The following is a 17,474-nucleotide window of genomic DNA, read 5'->3' as shown; positions in this document are numbered from 1 at the left end:
AATAGAAGCATTTACTTACTTGAAATATACATACTTACTTATCTATATGCATTCATATATGTATTTGCTTTTGATTATAAGAAATACGTTGACATATAAATCTCGCCCACACAAAACTATATACGAAAAATATTTAGTAGAGCAAACATTTTGTAAAAATAAATTTAAAATGTTAGTTTAAGTTTTTTATTTTTTATTTGAATTTCTTTGGATTACTGCCAAAATATTCTATTTTTTTTTTTCTCTCTTCATTCTTTTTTTTTTGTTTTTAATTATTATAGAGGACGTACATTATGCTAAATAAATCAAACGAAAAAAAAAACAAAAACCAGAATGAAAAATCATAGGGGAAATAAGTACTAAGGTGGGAATCGGAAGTGTATGAGTCAATTGTGACGAAAGAAAAAAAAAATGATTTTTTCTATGTATGAGATTTCATGATCGAAAGAGATCTTTAGTGCATACTACCTAGAAGTAACATACACATATAATCACTTTCATTACCATTAACAAGAAACAAAAAAAAAAAGTTAAAGTGAAATATTCGGTACTCTCAAGTACATATCAATATTTAAACTTTTGTTTATTATGCACATAAGTATAAACACTTAAAGACAAAATTTTATGTACAACTAAATTATGTTATATCTTAATCAATGAATTTAAAAAAGAAAAACGATGTAGTTTTTGTAGGATTTATATAAGCAAAAATTGATGGGTAAAGTCTAAGAATTTAAATAAAATATCTCAATATTTAAAAGTGTATACAAATTATCGATGTTTTCATTATTTTTCAATATTTGTCAGTGCCTATGAAAGAACTAACTACCCTATAAAAATTAACTTTAATAACTTTACAAGAAATTTATTTTGTTAAATTCACAAAAAAATATTAGATACTGTTTACATATACGACAAAATCGAAAATTTAATCTGAGTCTTATGAAAGTCGTATATGCAGACGTCAGTCGGTAAATAATAAAAATTACTCCATTCTCATTAAGTGAAGTTAAAGAAGTTGGTCAGTGTCCGAAATAGAATTCGTGCTTTGTTTTCTTTATGTGTCAAGCGCAACATTTTATACGACAATCTGTAAATGTATTGAAAAATTTCAAGTTTATAATTTAGGAATTTTAATATAGAAGCTTGTCAGTTAAACTTTTTTAAAAAAAAATAAGTGGTCAATTTAAGAAAAACCGATCTATAGCATAAAACTCCAAAAAAATCTAAATGACTAATTTTTATTTCCCTTTACTGTACATATACATATAAACTTTAAATACATAAGAGTTGCCTTTAATATTCAAAGATTTTTTACTTTTTGTACAATTTTTGAATAAAAATTTTTATTATTTTTAGTTCTTCGTACATTTCATTTTTATTCTTACTTACATATACACATTTTTTTTTTTTTTTCAAATTTTGCGCAACCTTAACAGTGAAATAAAAAATAAAATTTAATGTATTAAATTTACATATTAAATGGATTTTTTACTCTTTTTATTATTATATTTAAATAATGTAGAAATATTCACGTAAAGCACCACACATTATGTTCATACGTACAAACTTATACATCATAGGTACTAAATAAATAAATATAAACAATAAACGATTGCAGAGGTGTCGTGTCTGCATACCATGCAATATTAGAAAAATAAAAAGTGTTCTGTTATAGTGCATAAGGTTCTCAAAATAATTTTATAAAATATAATATGTATGTATGTATTGAAAAAAAATTCCAACTAAAAACTAAATAAAAGAAAAAATTGAATTTCATAAAGAAAAAAAAAGAAAATATAATTAATGAAAATTTATGCTAATGTCCTTGAGATTTTTTTCATTTTCTTTTTTCTCCTTTTTTTTTTATATATAATTATTATTGTTATAAAATATAATATAGTGAAAAAGAATTTAAATATGTCATACAGGTTTTTGTATTACTCATTCTTTACTACAAGTACTTTTACGTAAAGTGTACATAATAACAGCTATACTTAATTAAGTACATATATAAAATATTCAAAATGTCGGATTAAATATAAAAAAAAAATTAAAAAATTACCTGATTATATTATTAATAGCAAGGATATTTTGTGAAAATATGGTTTAAAGGTAAAAATAATACGTCATGAACACTTTTTACTTGAAAGTATTCATGTACTATTGTTTTATTATTTTTATTTCAAAATTAAATTGTGTTACAAAATTAAATGCGCATATATACATACATGGTTGCATGTTACAAAATTATACGTATATATATTATGTATGTACAACCACTTCATTAGGAATTTTGCGTTTTCTATAAATCATCAACTTCATGAATTTTTTGTTCATAGTTTAGCGTTGAAATTAAATTACGCATTCACAATATTGAAATTAGGATTACTATTGTGCATTATAATAGCGCCAATTACCATAATTATTCCGGTGTTTTACATTTTCAATGTCTTAAAAGTTTCATGCAAACGTCAATTTTTTAGTAGAAACATAAAAAGAGGGGTGAGAAAGATTTCGTAAAAAGGGATGAGTGTGAAATTATGTTTAAATTTTTTTAACATTTCAACAAGTATAAAATCTGTTGCTTAAAATTTTCTATATTTTTTTATACATAAAAAAAATTAAAATAATTACTGATGAGTAATTTTGTCAATTATTTTTTTGCAAATCTTGTTATTTTAAATTATTTTCCAAATATTTTAAAATATTTTTCATAGCTCTTATGGTCAAATATTTAAAATTTTCAAAAAAGTTTGTTAAGAAAAACGACTAAATGTATAATTTTTGAAATTTAAGATGTTTACTTAATATTGTTACTTGAATAGAATAGATTTGGAAAATCAGATTCAATTTGAATTATTGTTAGTTGTGTTAGGGTCCTGAAATAATTTTGCAATATTTTTTATTTAAATTTCAAAAAACATTCCAATTATTGCAAATTTGGTTACTATTTAATTAGAATTAAATGTAATTAAGTTTCGAAAAGCAAAATTGCTAGTAATTTTTGCCACTGGATTATAATATTAAAGTGTACACGTATATGAGAATGGAATGTATTATTTTTGAAATTAAAATTAAAAATTATTTTCATTTTTCGCTTCAATCCTCTGAATTATTGTCAACTGTAATAAAATCCAATAGAATTACAAATTTATGTTTTGATTTTGATTACCACAATGAAAGTGAACGTAAAATTTAAATTTTTTCAAATCTCTGAAAATTAAAAAACAAAAAATCGGATTTTTATGATGTAAAAAATTTTTTTGTGTTTTTTTTTTTTTTATTACTTATCTCAATTTTCTTGATAAGCTTGCTAATTTTGTTTCTTTATTGCCATTTTTTTAACCGCTAAAATGTTTTGATGTCTTAATTAAAGTCTTTCTTTTTTTTAAAGTTTAAACAAGCTTTTAAATTAATTTTTAACATTATTGTTTAATCTTGTTGCTTTTGTTATTTTATTATTTAATAAATGAAAATATTTTGCAAAATTAAATTTTCTTCTTTACTTGTCCATATGTACGTCTTTTTTGTATATATATACAAAAATTTCACTTGATTCCATTTTTACTTTCTTTATGGCAATTAATTTGTGGCGATTATTATGGTCACTTATATAACAATAAAAATTTTCCTCTGCTTCTCGCTTCCTTTAATATTGTTGTTTTTTTTCTGATTATGTGTCTGTCTGGTTAGTGATTTTTATAGAAAAACGGGTAAGCAATTATTCGAGATCGGTGAAAAATGCAAAAATGAAAAAAATTTAATGAGGAAAAAAACGCGATCAACAGGTTTTTCTTTTGTTTATACTACTTAGGTATTTGTTTTTTTAGAAGAAAAGGAGTTTTTTTTTGTATTATGGCAACAATAAACAACAATAATCATCTGCGCTTGAATATTTAAGTTATTTTGTAAAGATACATTAAAAATTAGCATGCGATTATTTATAATAGCTATGTAAGATGCTAGAGATTTATTAAAAGAAAAATAAAAAATTACAAAAAATCAAGATGTCACTTTAATTTCAATTAAATTAAAAAAAAAAAAAGAAATTTTTGTATAAGAAATACTTTTAAAGTAGTTAAAAATAAACATTCACTTTTTTTTTTTAGAAGGAAAAAAAAATTAATTTAAAAACTTTCTTTTTTTTCTCTTCCATTTTACTTTTTAGGAACTTTTTTTTGCTTTTTCGCGAAATTTTATTTAATAATGTACTAATAAATTACATGAAGACTTGTGCTAATAATAAAAACTAATATTTTAAGCAATAATTTTTCTCTTTTATTTTAAAAATAAAATAAAAATTCATGATTTCTAAGTAAATTACTTCGACCTTTAATTAATATTAGTCTAATGTTGTTTTTTTTGTTTGTTTGTTCCTGTATTTTATAAAGAAAATTAAAAAGTATATAAAAAGTATGTGTATTATGTATGTACATATGTATGTATGTATAATAGTTGTAATTTGTGTTATATTAAAGTTATATTTTGCTATATTTAACGCTCAATAATATTAAAATCAATCATTTTAGACTCAAGTTAAAATTTAAAAGGTTAGGGTTATTTATAATAAAAATTTTTTTATAAAAATGACATTAACAAACCTTGAATTTGATGTATTTTTTAGTTAATTTGTTATTACGGAAAAGAAAGTTTCTATTTTTTATTTTATATTACCTATATAGGAGCCATTTTTGTTTCTAATACTAACATTACCAATTTTCATAAATGTGTTATACAAGTTTGTATAAGAGTTTTATTGCGGTATTTTTTAAATTTTACATTGTTATATAAACCATTTTGTGTTGTATAACACTTATAATTTAAAACTTATGCACTTGTAATGTATGGCGAATTTGATAACTTGTCGAATTGAATCAAATGATTTTTCAAAAGAATTCAATATTTTCATTCAAAAAATACAACTTGGTATTCTGCAGTAAAAAATATATATGTAAACCTTGTACAAATCGTGGTATAATGCTGAATATTATGTTGTTTTTATAGTGATTAACCTTAAAATAATTGAAAATATTTCATCTTTACCTTAAAATTCATCTTTACTCAATATTTTATATTGAAAATGTGGTATAGATTTATTTTTTATAGGTTAAAAAGTTAATGTTTCTATAACGTATAACAGTATGTATTAACGTATAACAGTTTAATTGATTTAACGCTAACATTTTAACAGAACTAAATAATACCGAAAGCCTTTTACAATACCAACTTATGTGTCGAAATAATAACTACCAAATAATTGTTATTAGTAAAAATTTAGTTAATAAACATCAAATTGTTTTCTTTCATTGTGTAAAAAGCGATTGCGGAATTTTTATAAACTACATATTTTTTATAAATCCTTACAAAATGATTACATTACTTATGATGAAATCAAATATTAAATGAATTCAAAAAAATTCACTTTTTAAAAGTAAACCATTTACTTTTATTTTTATTTTTTAATAATTATCATTTATACGTTAATTAATCTACGTTTAAAACTCATTAATTTCATTTTATTACATAATTTCTCATATGTAATTCAATATTTTAAAATGATTACATCTCATCTCTCATTATGATTTGCAAATATTTTATATGATTTAGTTATGAACATTTTTCGAGAACATTAAATATAAATATTGATACAAACATGCATATGTATATAAAAAACAAATACAAAATACACAGAAAAAAAAAAAATAGAAAACAAACTTTCATAATAGCCTAGTTTGGATTTTATTTTCACGTTCATTTTTCAAATTCATTGGCACATCACATTGATCTACGTATTGCTCTGCTATAAAGAGAATTTAAAAAACATATCACAGCTTATCTCACTCTCTCTACTATTTTATTACATAGTTAACTATCCGTTTACTTATTCATAAATTGTGCAATATTTTTTTTTCCTTCTTTTGGTATTTTTTTTTTATCTTTAATATCAAAAACCGCGAACAGTTAAATGACCGTGACTTTGATATTTGCTTATTTGCTTATATTATTTTTCTGTTTATAGTTTTTTTTTCTTTCAGTGTTTATTTTTTTTATGTTTTTCATACATACATATAAGTATGTATTTACAATATGTTATATTAAAAAAAAGAGTGAAAAAATTAACATTTTTTTACATGAGATTTTGAACACAAAATTATTAATTTTTTTCTTGTCACCATTTCCAATATTAGTTATTCTTGAATGAATTTTCAAAGTTTTTTTTTACTATAAAATTTACTACCTATAAAAACAATTTTATTAGTATATAAATTATAGTATGGCTTGGCTATGTGTATTATTGTAAAACAAATCTGAATTATAAAACAAATCAGTACATAACCGATCACCGGCAAGGTGTAGTGGGCAATGTAAATTCGACCCCTAGCTCGAAATCCGTCGCCATATTCTTAAAAAATTTGTAACTTAATTGTTTTAAAGCCCTAATTTTAAATATTAAATTTTCAATAAATTGGTTGACAGACTGATATCTTCCTTAAAGCAGCTTTTTTACGCTTTCCTACCATGGAGAATTGTGTTTCTAACAAAAACTCGACATGCGAAAATATTGGTGTCATCACATTATCTCCCTTATTTTTTATGCAATGCGGTCGGTTTGTACATATGTACATATATACAAAAACTGAAAATATGCGCTTGAGCCCCACTTACTTTTATTTGATGTTAGATACCCTTAATTTATTGCTTATTTTAAATAAAATCATAATTAAAGTGTTTTTTCTCAATTTTCTTTTTCTTTCCGTGTAAGATCATTTTTGTATCAATACTTTAATCAACGTATGACATATGTACATATTTTGTAAATTGTACCTTTATGTATTGAAAACTTAACTTGTACGCATAGTGAAACAAAATTTGTTTATTGTTTCTTTGATTTTTGAAAATTTTAAAAAATTAAGTAATTTATTATTTTTGTTAAAAGCATTTTAAAAAATACTCTCTTTGAACTACTCAAGTAGAACACTTTATTGTAAGATATTATCAAAAATTTATGTATTGTATAACATGTAAGTGTAAGAGTTTTTCAAATCATATACTTTGTACCTATAAATGCATAATATTTCGAAAAAAATCAATGAAGTGTTAAAAAAAAAAATACCCGTAAAACGTAATTATAAAATTTAGATAAAATTTAATTTGCTTTTATCATTTTTATTCCATTCTCTTCCATTGTATTTATAATCGGCTTTATTTAATAAATTTAATATCTGCACAGAATATACGTAATTGACTATTAATAAAAGTACAAAATAATAGGATTTCAAATAAAATTGACTATTATAGCTACATATATGTATATATATATATGTATGTACATATAAGAAAGAATCTTAATTGCTCGTATAGTAGTCAAGCCATCAAATATTTTAAAAATTTTATGGCAAACAATAAATTGTGATCTCGAAATATAAGTGAATACGCAATTAAAATGATATGCATACATAATTGCAGTATAACAGTTTTTGTATAATAAATTAAATTTGAGGAAATTTTAAAATCTCTTTAAAATTAGTTGCAGCCGTACAGAAAAAATGTATTTTTTAAAACATGTATAAAATGTCATCGATTAAAATGCCTACAATGTGCCATCTAGTGGTACTTTTTAGTTACTTGAACTATGCGTTATAAGTCGTTCATCAAAATCTAAAAATCTATTATTCAGTTTTTTTTAATATTAATTTGAATACAATTTCTTGTTTTTTAAACATAATTATTCATAATTTTTTTAAATATACAAAACTTATTGACCTAAATATAAATTAATTTAATATTAACAAAATAGTAGATACATAATAGAAACTCATTAATAATTGGAAATTGAATAATTTTGCTATACCTTTAAAATTAAGAAAATTGGAAATTTTCTAAGTGAAATTATTTATATTTTCACTATTTTAAAAGGTATACGCACAAAATTGTTTATTAAACTTTTTAATTTAGTTGAAATTTATAATAATAAGCCTTGGTCTATTTTCTTTTAATTTTTATATTTGAAAACCTTTTTTTTTTTTATATAAAATAATTACAAAGGTATTTTTCTTTTATATCCCGCACATTTAAATTTTTTACAAAAGAAAAAATAAGATTTTATAATTTTTTTGTTAATTTATTAAAAAAAAATTCAAAACTTTCTTTATGACATTCATTTATTTACTTGCCAGTCAATAAAATTTACAAATTCATTCATTTTCGTTCATTCATTCATTCATTCATTCATTCAAATAGCTATAAAAATAATATTCATTAGTATTTTTTTTCTGTCTTTACAATATAAAAAAAAAATTTACAAAAATTTATTTAAAAAAAAAAAAAAATATATATATATATATATATATATATGCATAATTACAGTTAATCAATCACACAGGTGAGATTTAAAATTTAAATTTTAATAGAGAAAAAAAAAAAAGAAAAATCATTTAATCGATGTCCGATGCTATCAAAATTAATCACATTTTCTTGTCAAAATTGTTTTTTTTCTTTTTTTTTTCGAAAAAAAGTCTACATAAATTCCACTTATTTCTCTATTTTTCTTTTTAAATAATTATGTATTTTAAAATATGGTAATCTTTTAAGTTTTAATAAATTGGGTTTTGTTAATTTCAACCTCTCTATGTCTTTGTAGGCTCTGTATCAAATATCCGTTAATGGAAATAATTAATGAAATTGAAAGATGATCTATTTATTAAAATTTTTATTTTTATATACTAAGTAGGGGATCTTGAAATATTGACTGATAAAATTATTAAAATGAAATAATAATTAAAAAGTTATAAATAAAATTAATAGTTTTAACATAATATGCCCTTTAAAATAAAATAATATATAAGCTTCATATATAGTTTGTTTATTGAAAAACTATGACATAACTCAAAATTTGTACATTTAAAAAAAAACGAGTTTTAAAATGTTGGAATTAAAATTATGTTTGTCTCGCCATAGCATTATTTTATATTTTATTATAACCAACAATTTTTAATTTAGAGGAATGGGGTTTTTGCACAAAAGTGAAATGTTTTTAATGTTTATCTCTATTTAATTAACTCAGAAGTCACTGTTACAACAAACGCACTTTAGTTTCATTTATTAACCAATTTAATGGATTATAACCATTTACAAAATATAAAAATTATTTGTTTAATCTTAATAGTAATTTATCGTACTTAAAAGTTTTCTGCAGAGACGACGTCGAGGCAATACGGTTTAGCAAATTAACAAAAGTTTTCAAATAAATTAAAAACAAAAATTACAAAATAATAAAGTTAAAATTCGAAATGGCTATAAATTTAACTTTTGGTTAATTACATATTTCAAATAATTGACCAATTATATTAAGTCTAAAGTCATAGTTAACAATATAAAATTTAATTTGATAGATTATATTAATTATAAAATTGTTAGGTATTCAGAATCAAATTATTATTTAAATTATGTAAAGTACTTAATACAATGTCATAACCTACATATATTTTACAATGTGATTAAAGAAGCATAAAATAGAAAATCAATTCATAATACATTATTCTCTTATAGATGAATATCTCGAACCATTAGGAAAAAAAATTGAAATAATTAATTTAATGATGTGGATGAAGACAAAAATTTACTTTTTAACAACAATTGAATTTTGAACATATTTAATTATTTATTTTTCTTTTTATTATTATTTTCAATTACTCACGATTATATTACATATTATATAATAATTCGAGAATATTGACTTTGAACGAAATGAGAATATTTCCATAATTATTAAAAATTCAAAAAAGAAAATCTTAAGGTCTTGCAATTTTTATGAATCTCCACAAAATTTGATTATTTTATTTTAAAAATTCATTCTTTTAAACACAATAATAATTAACAACAATAATGAAATATAACACCTTTAAAATTAATTAAAAATTAAATAAATAAATCTTAGAAAATTCTGTAATATAAGAAATAACAATGCACCACATTTTAAAGAGAATACAATAGAAATATTGTTTTTAATGTTGGTTATTTTTTTTTTCTGTTAAATTAATTTCAAATCTTGAAGACAAAAAAAAATTTACAAAAATTTTTATGTAAAAAAAACGCGTTCGCCAAAACAAAAACTGTCATTGAACTTTAATCTTAGTTTAGGTTGTTTTTCATTTTTTCTTTTTTTTTATTTAATTTTTAATTTAATAGAATTTAGTAAGGTTAGTTATTGCCTTCTCTTCCAGTTTCCACTGTAACTGAACTGAATTAAGAAGAAAAGCTTAATTGTTATTTTTGTTTTTTTTTTCAACATAATTACGAGCAATTTAGACCTTCACGTCTATTTCTTTAAACTTTTTTAGTTTATTTTATTACTCATAATTCGTTTTTTACTCATAATGCTATTTAAAAAAAAATACAAAATCTGAAGTGCGTAACCTTAACCTTATTACTTTTTTTATTCAAAAGCAAATATATATGTATAATCGTACATATATGTGTACATCTACACATATTTTCATATATTTTAAAATCTTAATAATACTAAATAATTTGTTCTTTTTATTTTTTTATTTACAGATCAGATTCTTTTTGGTGTTGTAAGAAATAACTAATTGTATTTTTTAAAAGTAAAAGTTCACTTCCGCAAAAATACCTTAAAAAATATCTTAAACCTCGGATATTAAGAAACAGTATGAAAATGGTGTTGTCGCAACGGCAGCGCGAGGAACTGTAAGTACAAATATTTTTTTTTTTTATATTAGAATGAATAAGTAAATAAAAATTTTATATTTTATTAATTTTTTTTTTATTGTTTTTATTTTAGTAACCAAGCGATTGCCGATTATTTGGGCACTAATGGCTATTCAGATGCATTAGAAGCATTTCGTAAAGAAGCTGATATTAATGTTGAAACTGAAAAGAAATATGGAGGCTTATTAGAAAAAAAATGGACATCTGTAATACGCTTACAAAAAAAGGTGATGGAATTAGAGGCAAAATTACAGGAAATTGAAAAAGAAGCAATCGAAGGGGCACCAACAAAAGCAAAACGAAGTCCTGGTGAATGGATACCAAGACCACCAGAAAAATATTCTGTAACAGGGCATCGAGCAACTATAACAAGGGTAAATAAATAAAAAAAAATTTAACTACGGGTTTTTTTGTAAAATCAACTGATATTTAAAATTTTTGAATTTTATATTCCATTCGTTACTGAACTTTAGCCAGTCATTAAATAATTTTATAATAAATTATGAAAGATTTTATAAAAATATGATTATACGAGTATTATCAATATATTATTCTTCACTTTGATGTTTCCAAAGCTCTAATTGCTGATAATCATAAAAACAATTTGAAAATAATCAAACTACATTCAAAGTAATTTTTTACAGCAAGTTTTGAATTGCAAATAGTCACAAAGTTTAAAAATCTTTCAATCGCAGCAAATTCAACAAAACAAAAAAAAAATTTGCTTTCAACAAAAAGTTGTAAAAAATAACATTGTCTGGTGATTTAATTAATGTTCTGATAGCCTTAAATATTAAGATTGAATTTAAAAATTCTTGATTTTGAAAAAACGTTTGTCCTATTATATAATCTAAATTTTTTTATTATCTATTTCAATTCAATTACTTATTTGAAAGTTTCTCCCAAAATTTGCACAATTGAATTACTACATGTACCTACAACATGTATTAATCATATTAATATTTTAAATTTTTATATATGTTTATAATATTGATTCATTATAACACAACTTAAGCAATATTGATGAATTTTTTGTTTGCTCTCTTCCTTTTAGGTACTATTTCATCCTATTTTTAGTCTAATGGTATCCGCATCAGAAGATGCTACCATAAAAATATGGGATTTTGAAACAGGTGAATACGAAAGAAGTCTTAAAGGGCATACTGATTCAGTACAAGATATCGCTTTTGACGCTCAAGGAAAATTATTAGGTAAAATAATCAAACAAAAAAAAAATGTAAATGCATATTCGAAATAAAATGAAATTTTAAAAATATTATAGCATCCTGCAGTGCTGATCTTTCAATAAAATTATGGGATTTTCAACAAAGCTATGAATGTGTTAAAACGATGCATGGACATGATCATAATGTTTCGTCAGTCGCATTTGTACCAGCAGGTGATTTTGTATTATCAGCATCACGTGATAAAACTATTAAAATGTGGGAAGTTGCTACAGGGTAAAAAAAAAAAATTTAATATTAGAAATTCAATTTTTATAAAAATCCTTTTATTTTTCTTTTTAGTTATTGCGTGAAAACTTACACAGGCCATAGAGAATGGGTTAGAATGGTAAGGGTTAATATTGATGGTGGTTTGTTTGCCTCATGCTCAAATGATCACTCAATTCGAGTGTGGTTTACAAATTCAAAAGACTGTAAGGTACGTTTTTAAATAATGAATTAGATAAAACTAAATGTACTCTAAGTATTTACCTTTGAATTATATGTAAATGCATTTATTGATAAAGTATTTTATATTGTAGGTTGAATTGAGAGACCATGATCATACAGTTGAATGTATTGCCTGGGCCCCAGAGCATGCATCATCAGCGATTAATGAAGCAGCTGGAGCTGATAATAAGAAAGGACATCATCAAGGACCTTTCCTTGCGTCAGGTTCAAGAGATAAGACAATTCGAGTAAGTTTTAAAAACATTTTATATGAATTTGAATTTATATAATTTATATGTATATATATATATATATAATTTTTATCATTTTTAGATTTGGGATGTTAGTGTTGGTGTGTGTCTGTTTACATTAACAGGACATGATAATTGGGTAAGGGGAATATCATTCCATCCAAGTGGAAAATATATGATTTCAGCTAGTGATGATAAGACAATTCGTGTATGGGATTTACGTAATAAACGATGCATGAAGACATTGTATGCTCATCAACATTTTTGTACATCAGTTGGTAAGAACCTTAATTTAAAATATTCAAAAATATTCTTAATATATAGTCGGGTTAGGCTATTCGAGCTCATAGAAAATCTTTTTTCTTATAAATTTAATTTTATTAGCCATAGATTTTAGAAGTATAATAAAATTTTTAACGAAATATTCTTTAAAAAAACATAATTTGTTAAAAAAACATGCAATTTATTGATTTCAATAAGCAGCGAATATTACTAATTGTATTTTATTTTTTTTAGATTTTCACAAAACACATCCGTATGTAATATCTGGCAGTGTAGATCAAACCGTTAAAGTATGGGAGTGTCGTTGAACATCTCTTTGTTTCTATATTCAAGATAGATTTTAAAGAAAATTTAAACAAAAAAGGAACATAATTTCTAAGTAAAATTAAATAAACAGAAACAACAAAAAAAAAACCATACCTATTTTTTTATATATATATATATTTTTTTTTGTTTTATTTATTTATATTTAATGAAAAACAGTTTCAAAGAGAAAAAAAAACATAAAATTTAAAAAAAAATTGAATCTGAAATTATTTTTAAAAATTATTTTTAATTTAAAAGCAAAAAAAAAATGGAAAAATTGTACTCAAGTAGAAAACAGTTTCAGTGTAGTTTTTTTCATTTTTTTGTTTTTATTTTTAATTACAAAGTAAAAATAAGAAAAACTTAGAAAATAATTTAATATTAATTAAATAAATATATGCCTTGCCACCTAAATTATTTTTCAAAAAAAAAAGGAAAAAAATATTATATATGTTAAATTCGTGAAAAAATTGTAAATCATTTTAAAAAGTAAAAATTCAGTTTTTTTTTTCAATTTTGTTTCTTTACGATTTAATTTAACTATAAATTGATTTAAATTGTAAAAATATTCAAAGAAATTTTTGTGTTATTTTTTCTGGCATATTATGAGTGCATCAAATTTTTAAATCTAAATTTTTTTAAATAAATTTTAACTTCATTTTGTTGGAATTAGAATAATTTTACTTTTCTAAATATATGTAGTTTGTATTCAGTAGTTTTTTTTTTCGTTAAAATTATATATTTATGAATATCTCATCAACTTACCATTCCGTTTCTTAATAATTTAAAATGCTGCAATACTTACTACATATTAAAAAATATATTTAATATGCCATAAAATAAACCATTGATGTTGAATTTCTTTTGTTTATAAAACATTAACTTGGAAATTAAAATATAATCCGGAATTATTTAAATTTAATTTTCTATCGAATAAATATTTTGTTTTATAAAATACATTTAAACAAAAAATATTTTTCATGGAAAATTTAATATATAATTTTATGACAAATGTAAAAACACATAATAAATTAAATTAAAAAAAAAAGAGATATTAAATTATTAAAATATAATACAATAAAAAACCCTTAAAAAAATCAAAAAAATTTAACACATAGTAAAATTAACAATATTCAAATGATATGAAAGAAAAACAAAAAAATAATAAAAGGGGTTGACTGAAAAATGGTCAGCATTGAAATATTTTTGTGTTTTAATTTTCGTATTGTAATTTCTTGCAGAAAAAAATAATAAAATGTTTTTTTATTAAATACAAAAAATTGTATACTAAAAGAATTTTTACATAAATTATTTTGTAAATTATGAGTATTCTGAGTCACTTGTTCAAATAAACTTATAAACTGTTAATATAAAATTAAAACTTTTTTTTTTATTTTTTTCTAATGGTTAGTCAAATTTTTTCAAATATTTTTCTTATAAAAAATTAGAATACTTATAAACATATGTACATTTTATAACGTCAACCCTAAATAATTAAATTAATAGATGATGAATACATTTTAAAATATTACTTTAAAAAAATAATCGAGAACTTACAAAAGAGACATTAAGAAATTTGTATTAAATTCGTTTTATCCATTTAACTTGCAAATAAAAATTTTAATCTGCAACAAACTTTTAATGTATATACATTTTACAATTTATGTATTATCAATAAATAAAAATTATGAAAAATTAAAAATTTTCACCCAAAATTTCCAGTATATAAATTTTATATGGTCACTTTCAAATTTTAAACTAAAATATCCTGAATTTCTAAGAATAAACAAAATAAAAAACATTAAAATATTTATCTATATTAAATCTGTATTATGGACTTCAATTTAAAAAAAAAAATTATTTAAAAATTTTTTTAATAATTTTGATGTATTCAAAATGTACTATAATTCAAAACAAATTTGCATTATAATTTTCAATGTTGAATTCAAAGGAAAAAAAAAATATTTTGTATATAAAGAAAGAAATAACTTATTCCTTTACTTAGCATGAAAGAAGGAATATTTTATTCCTTTTACTCATTTTATTAAATTTCGCCTTATTTAAAACACACTGTATTGTAAATAATATATATATATATATATTAAAATATTTTTTGGTTATTGAAAAAAAGATTAACTATTATAAGAATAATGAAAAATATTTATTCTCGTAATTCCATTTTAAAGCTTTAATTGGCTAAAAAAAAATTTTAAACAATTTTTTTTTAATTTTAAATTCATCGAAATAGAACTTGGGGATGAAAAAAGTCAAGTTGAACTTAAAATTAGGAGGAGTTTAATAAATTATTCATATTTACATTATTTACATAAAATTGCATCAATTATTCAATATAAAATTTGAAAAGTTTTACCGATAAAAATTATATAAAATAAAAACGTATTTATCAGGGATTTTCGATGAGTATATTATAATTATATTATTTAGAAAAATAATTACATATAAAATATTTTCATAATATTTTTGTAAAAATATAAAAAACATAATATAAAAAACTCCTATAATTTTATTAAGTGCAATGTAAAAACTAATAATGTGACAATTAATTTTAAGAAATTTTAATTGAAAACGTAAAAAAAAAATTAATCCATTTTACGCATCCGTCAAACGATTGATATTTCTTTCTAAAATTTTTTTTTTTTTTTAAAGTGCTTTGGAATCCTAACTCAACCCTTACATTAAATAAATAAAGAGAGAAAACATATACCCATATTCCGTTAAACACATTACTTGGGACGGTGGGATATAATTCCAAAAGTTTTGAATATTTATACCAAATCACCTCAAGTGATGCGTCTAAAAGAAAATGGGTAATTAGTTTCTTTTATAAGCTAAATAACATTTACATACACATTATGGAAAACAAAAACATACATATATATTATAACACTTAAAAAAAAAAATAATAATTTCAAAAAAATAATAGAACTTATAAATTATATCAATTAAAAATAACCATCGCTTTTATAATAGAACATCCATAAATATAACCTTAATAAAATAAATATTAATAAATTTAATATATTTAATATATACATAGCTTAAATATTCAAAATTAAATTATTAGAAAAAGAAGAAATTTCTGAAATAAAAATTTTAATTTTTTTCAAAACTGATTAATATTTTAATTTTATTTTTTAACTTATATAAGACATTCAAGATCTCTTTTTTTTTGTTTGTTCAAATATAATAGATTGATCCAAGTCAAAACTTTTGAAAATAAAATCTAAATGAGAAAAACAAATTTCAACATATTGTAACAAATGTAATTAAAATTTAAATTTCAATAAAGAGTCATAAAATTAAATAATGTATGTATCAGTATTAGAAAATTTAATATAAAGCCATAATATTGTAGTTTTATATTCAGAAACAAAACAGTATTACAAAATATAATTCGCAATGTAAAACTTTACTTAATTAATTAAAATTAATAAAAACAAAAAAAAACATCAAAATTAAAATTTATACAAATTAAAATTATCATTTAATTGTGTAAATTAAATTTAAATTAATAAAGTCAATTTCACTGTTAATAATCTTAAACGAATATATTAGTCAATAATAAAAATTGTCTGCGAAAAGTAAAACTAGAAAAACAATGATATTTTTCAATTTCAGATAAATCATAAAAACAAAATAATTCTAATCATAAAATTAATTTAGTATTCATCAAATATTTTTTTATTATTGATAACAATATCAAATATTCAATATGTGAATATTTTTAAAATTTACTTTTCCAATTATATAATTAATTATAATACCAAAAAAAAAGTAGAAAGTAGAAAATTAGATACATATATTTATAGAAATTTAACTTTCTTTTAATGTGTTAAATCAAATGACGTTACAAGAAAATTATTCACGTTAGAAAATGTAACATTAAAATTACATTTTATAAATAATAATATTAAAAACGTTATAGGGATCATGTAATGAACTATAAAATTGAGATCTTGAAAATAATCTGTTTAAAAAGTTAAAAAACAAATTTATATTTCATTTTAATAAATATATTTTATATAACTAAAATAAAGCTATAAATACAAGAAAAAAAAATATAAAAGTATAAAAAAAAAACAGAAATTTAAAATATTTAAAATTATTATTAAATGTATATTTAAAAAAAACTATTGTGGCTTTATAAAAATACTTAGAAAAAAAAAATTCAGGAAAGTAATTTGTTTTTTTAAAAAACTACTATTTT

At 21.1% G+C, this 17,474-nt stretch overlaps 1 protein-coding gene across 2 annotated transcripts in view; it reads left to right on the top strand.

Annotated features, from left to right (window-relative positions):
- LOC129614178 (lissencephaly-1 homolog) overlaps nt 1-17,034 on the top strand; it is a 63,418-nt gene extending 46,384 nt beyond the window's left edge. For both annotated transcript variants that reach the window (XM_055528599.1, XM_055528600.1), the window contains exons 2-9: nt 10,561-10,713; nt 10,808-11,108; nt 11,789-11,945; nt 12,017-12,194; nt 12,261-12,396; nt 12,500-12,655; nt 12,741-12,936; nt 13,175-17,034. In XM_055528599.1, coding sequence (XP_055384574.1) covers nt 10,676-10,713; nt 10,808-11,108; nt 11,789-11,945; nt 12,017-12,194; nt 12,261-12,396; nt 12,500-12,655; nt 12,741-12,936; nt 13,175-13,248 — 1,236 coding nt within the window. In that variant the 5' untranslated portion in view covers nt 10,561-10,675 and the 3' untranslated portion in view covers nt 13,249-17,034. The remainder of the gene's footprint in view (nt 1-10,560; nt 10,714-10,807; nt 11,109-11,788; nt 11,946-12,016; nt 12,195-12,260; nt 12,397-12,499; nt 12,656-12,740; nt 12,937-13,174) is intronic.
- Nucleotides 17,035-17,474: the final 440 nt, after the last annotated feature.

The sequence above is a fragment of the Condylostylus longicornis genome, unplaced genomic scaffold (genome assembly GCF_029603195.1).
Source record: "Condylostylus longicornis isolate FDR11 unplaced genomic scaffold, ASM2960319v2 ptg000106l, whole genome shotgun sequence".
Classification (NCBI taxonomy): Eukaryota; Metazoa; Arthropoda; class Insecta; order Diptera; family Dolichopodidae; genus Condylostylus; species Condylostylus longicornis.
Note: the sequence above shows the minus strand (reverse complement) of the source record. Positions and strands in the feature narration are given on the sequence as shown.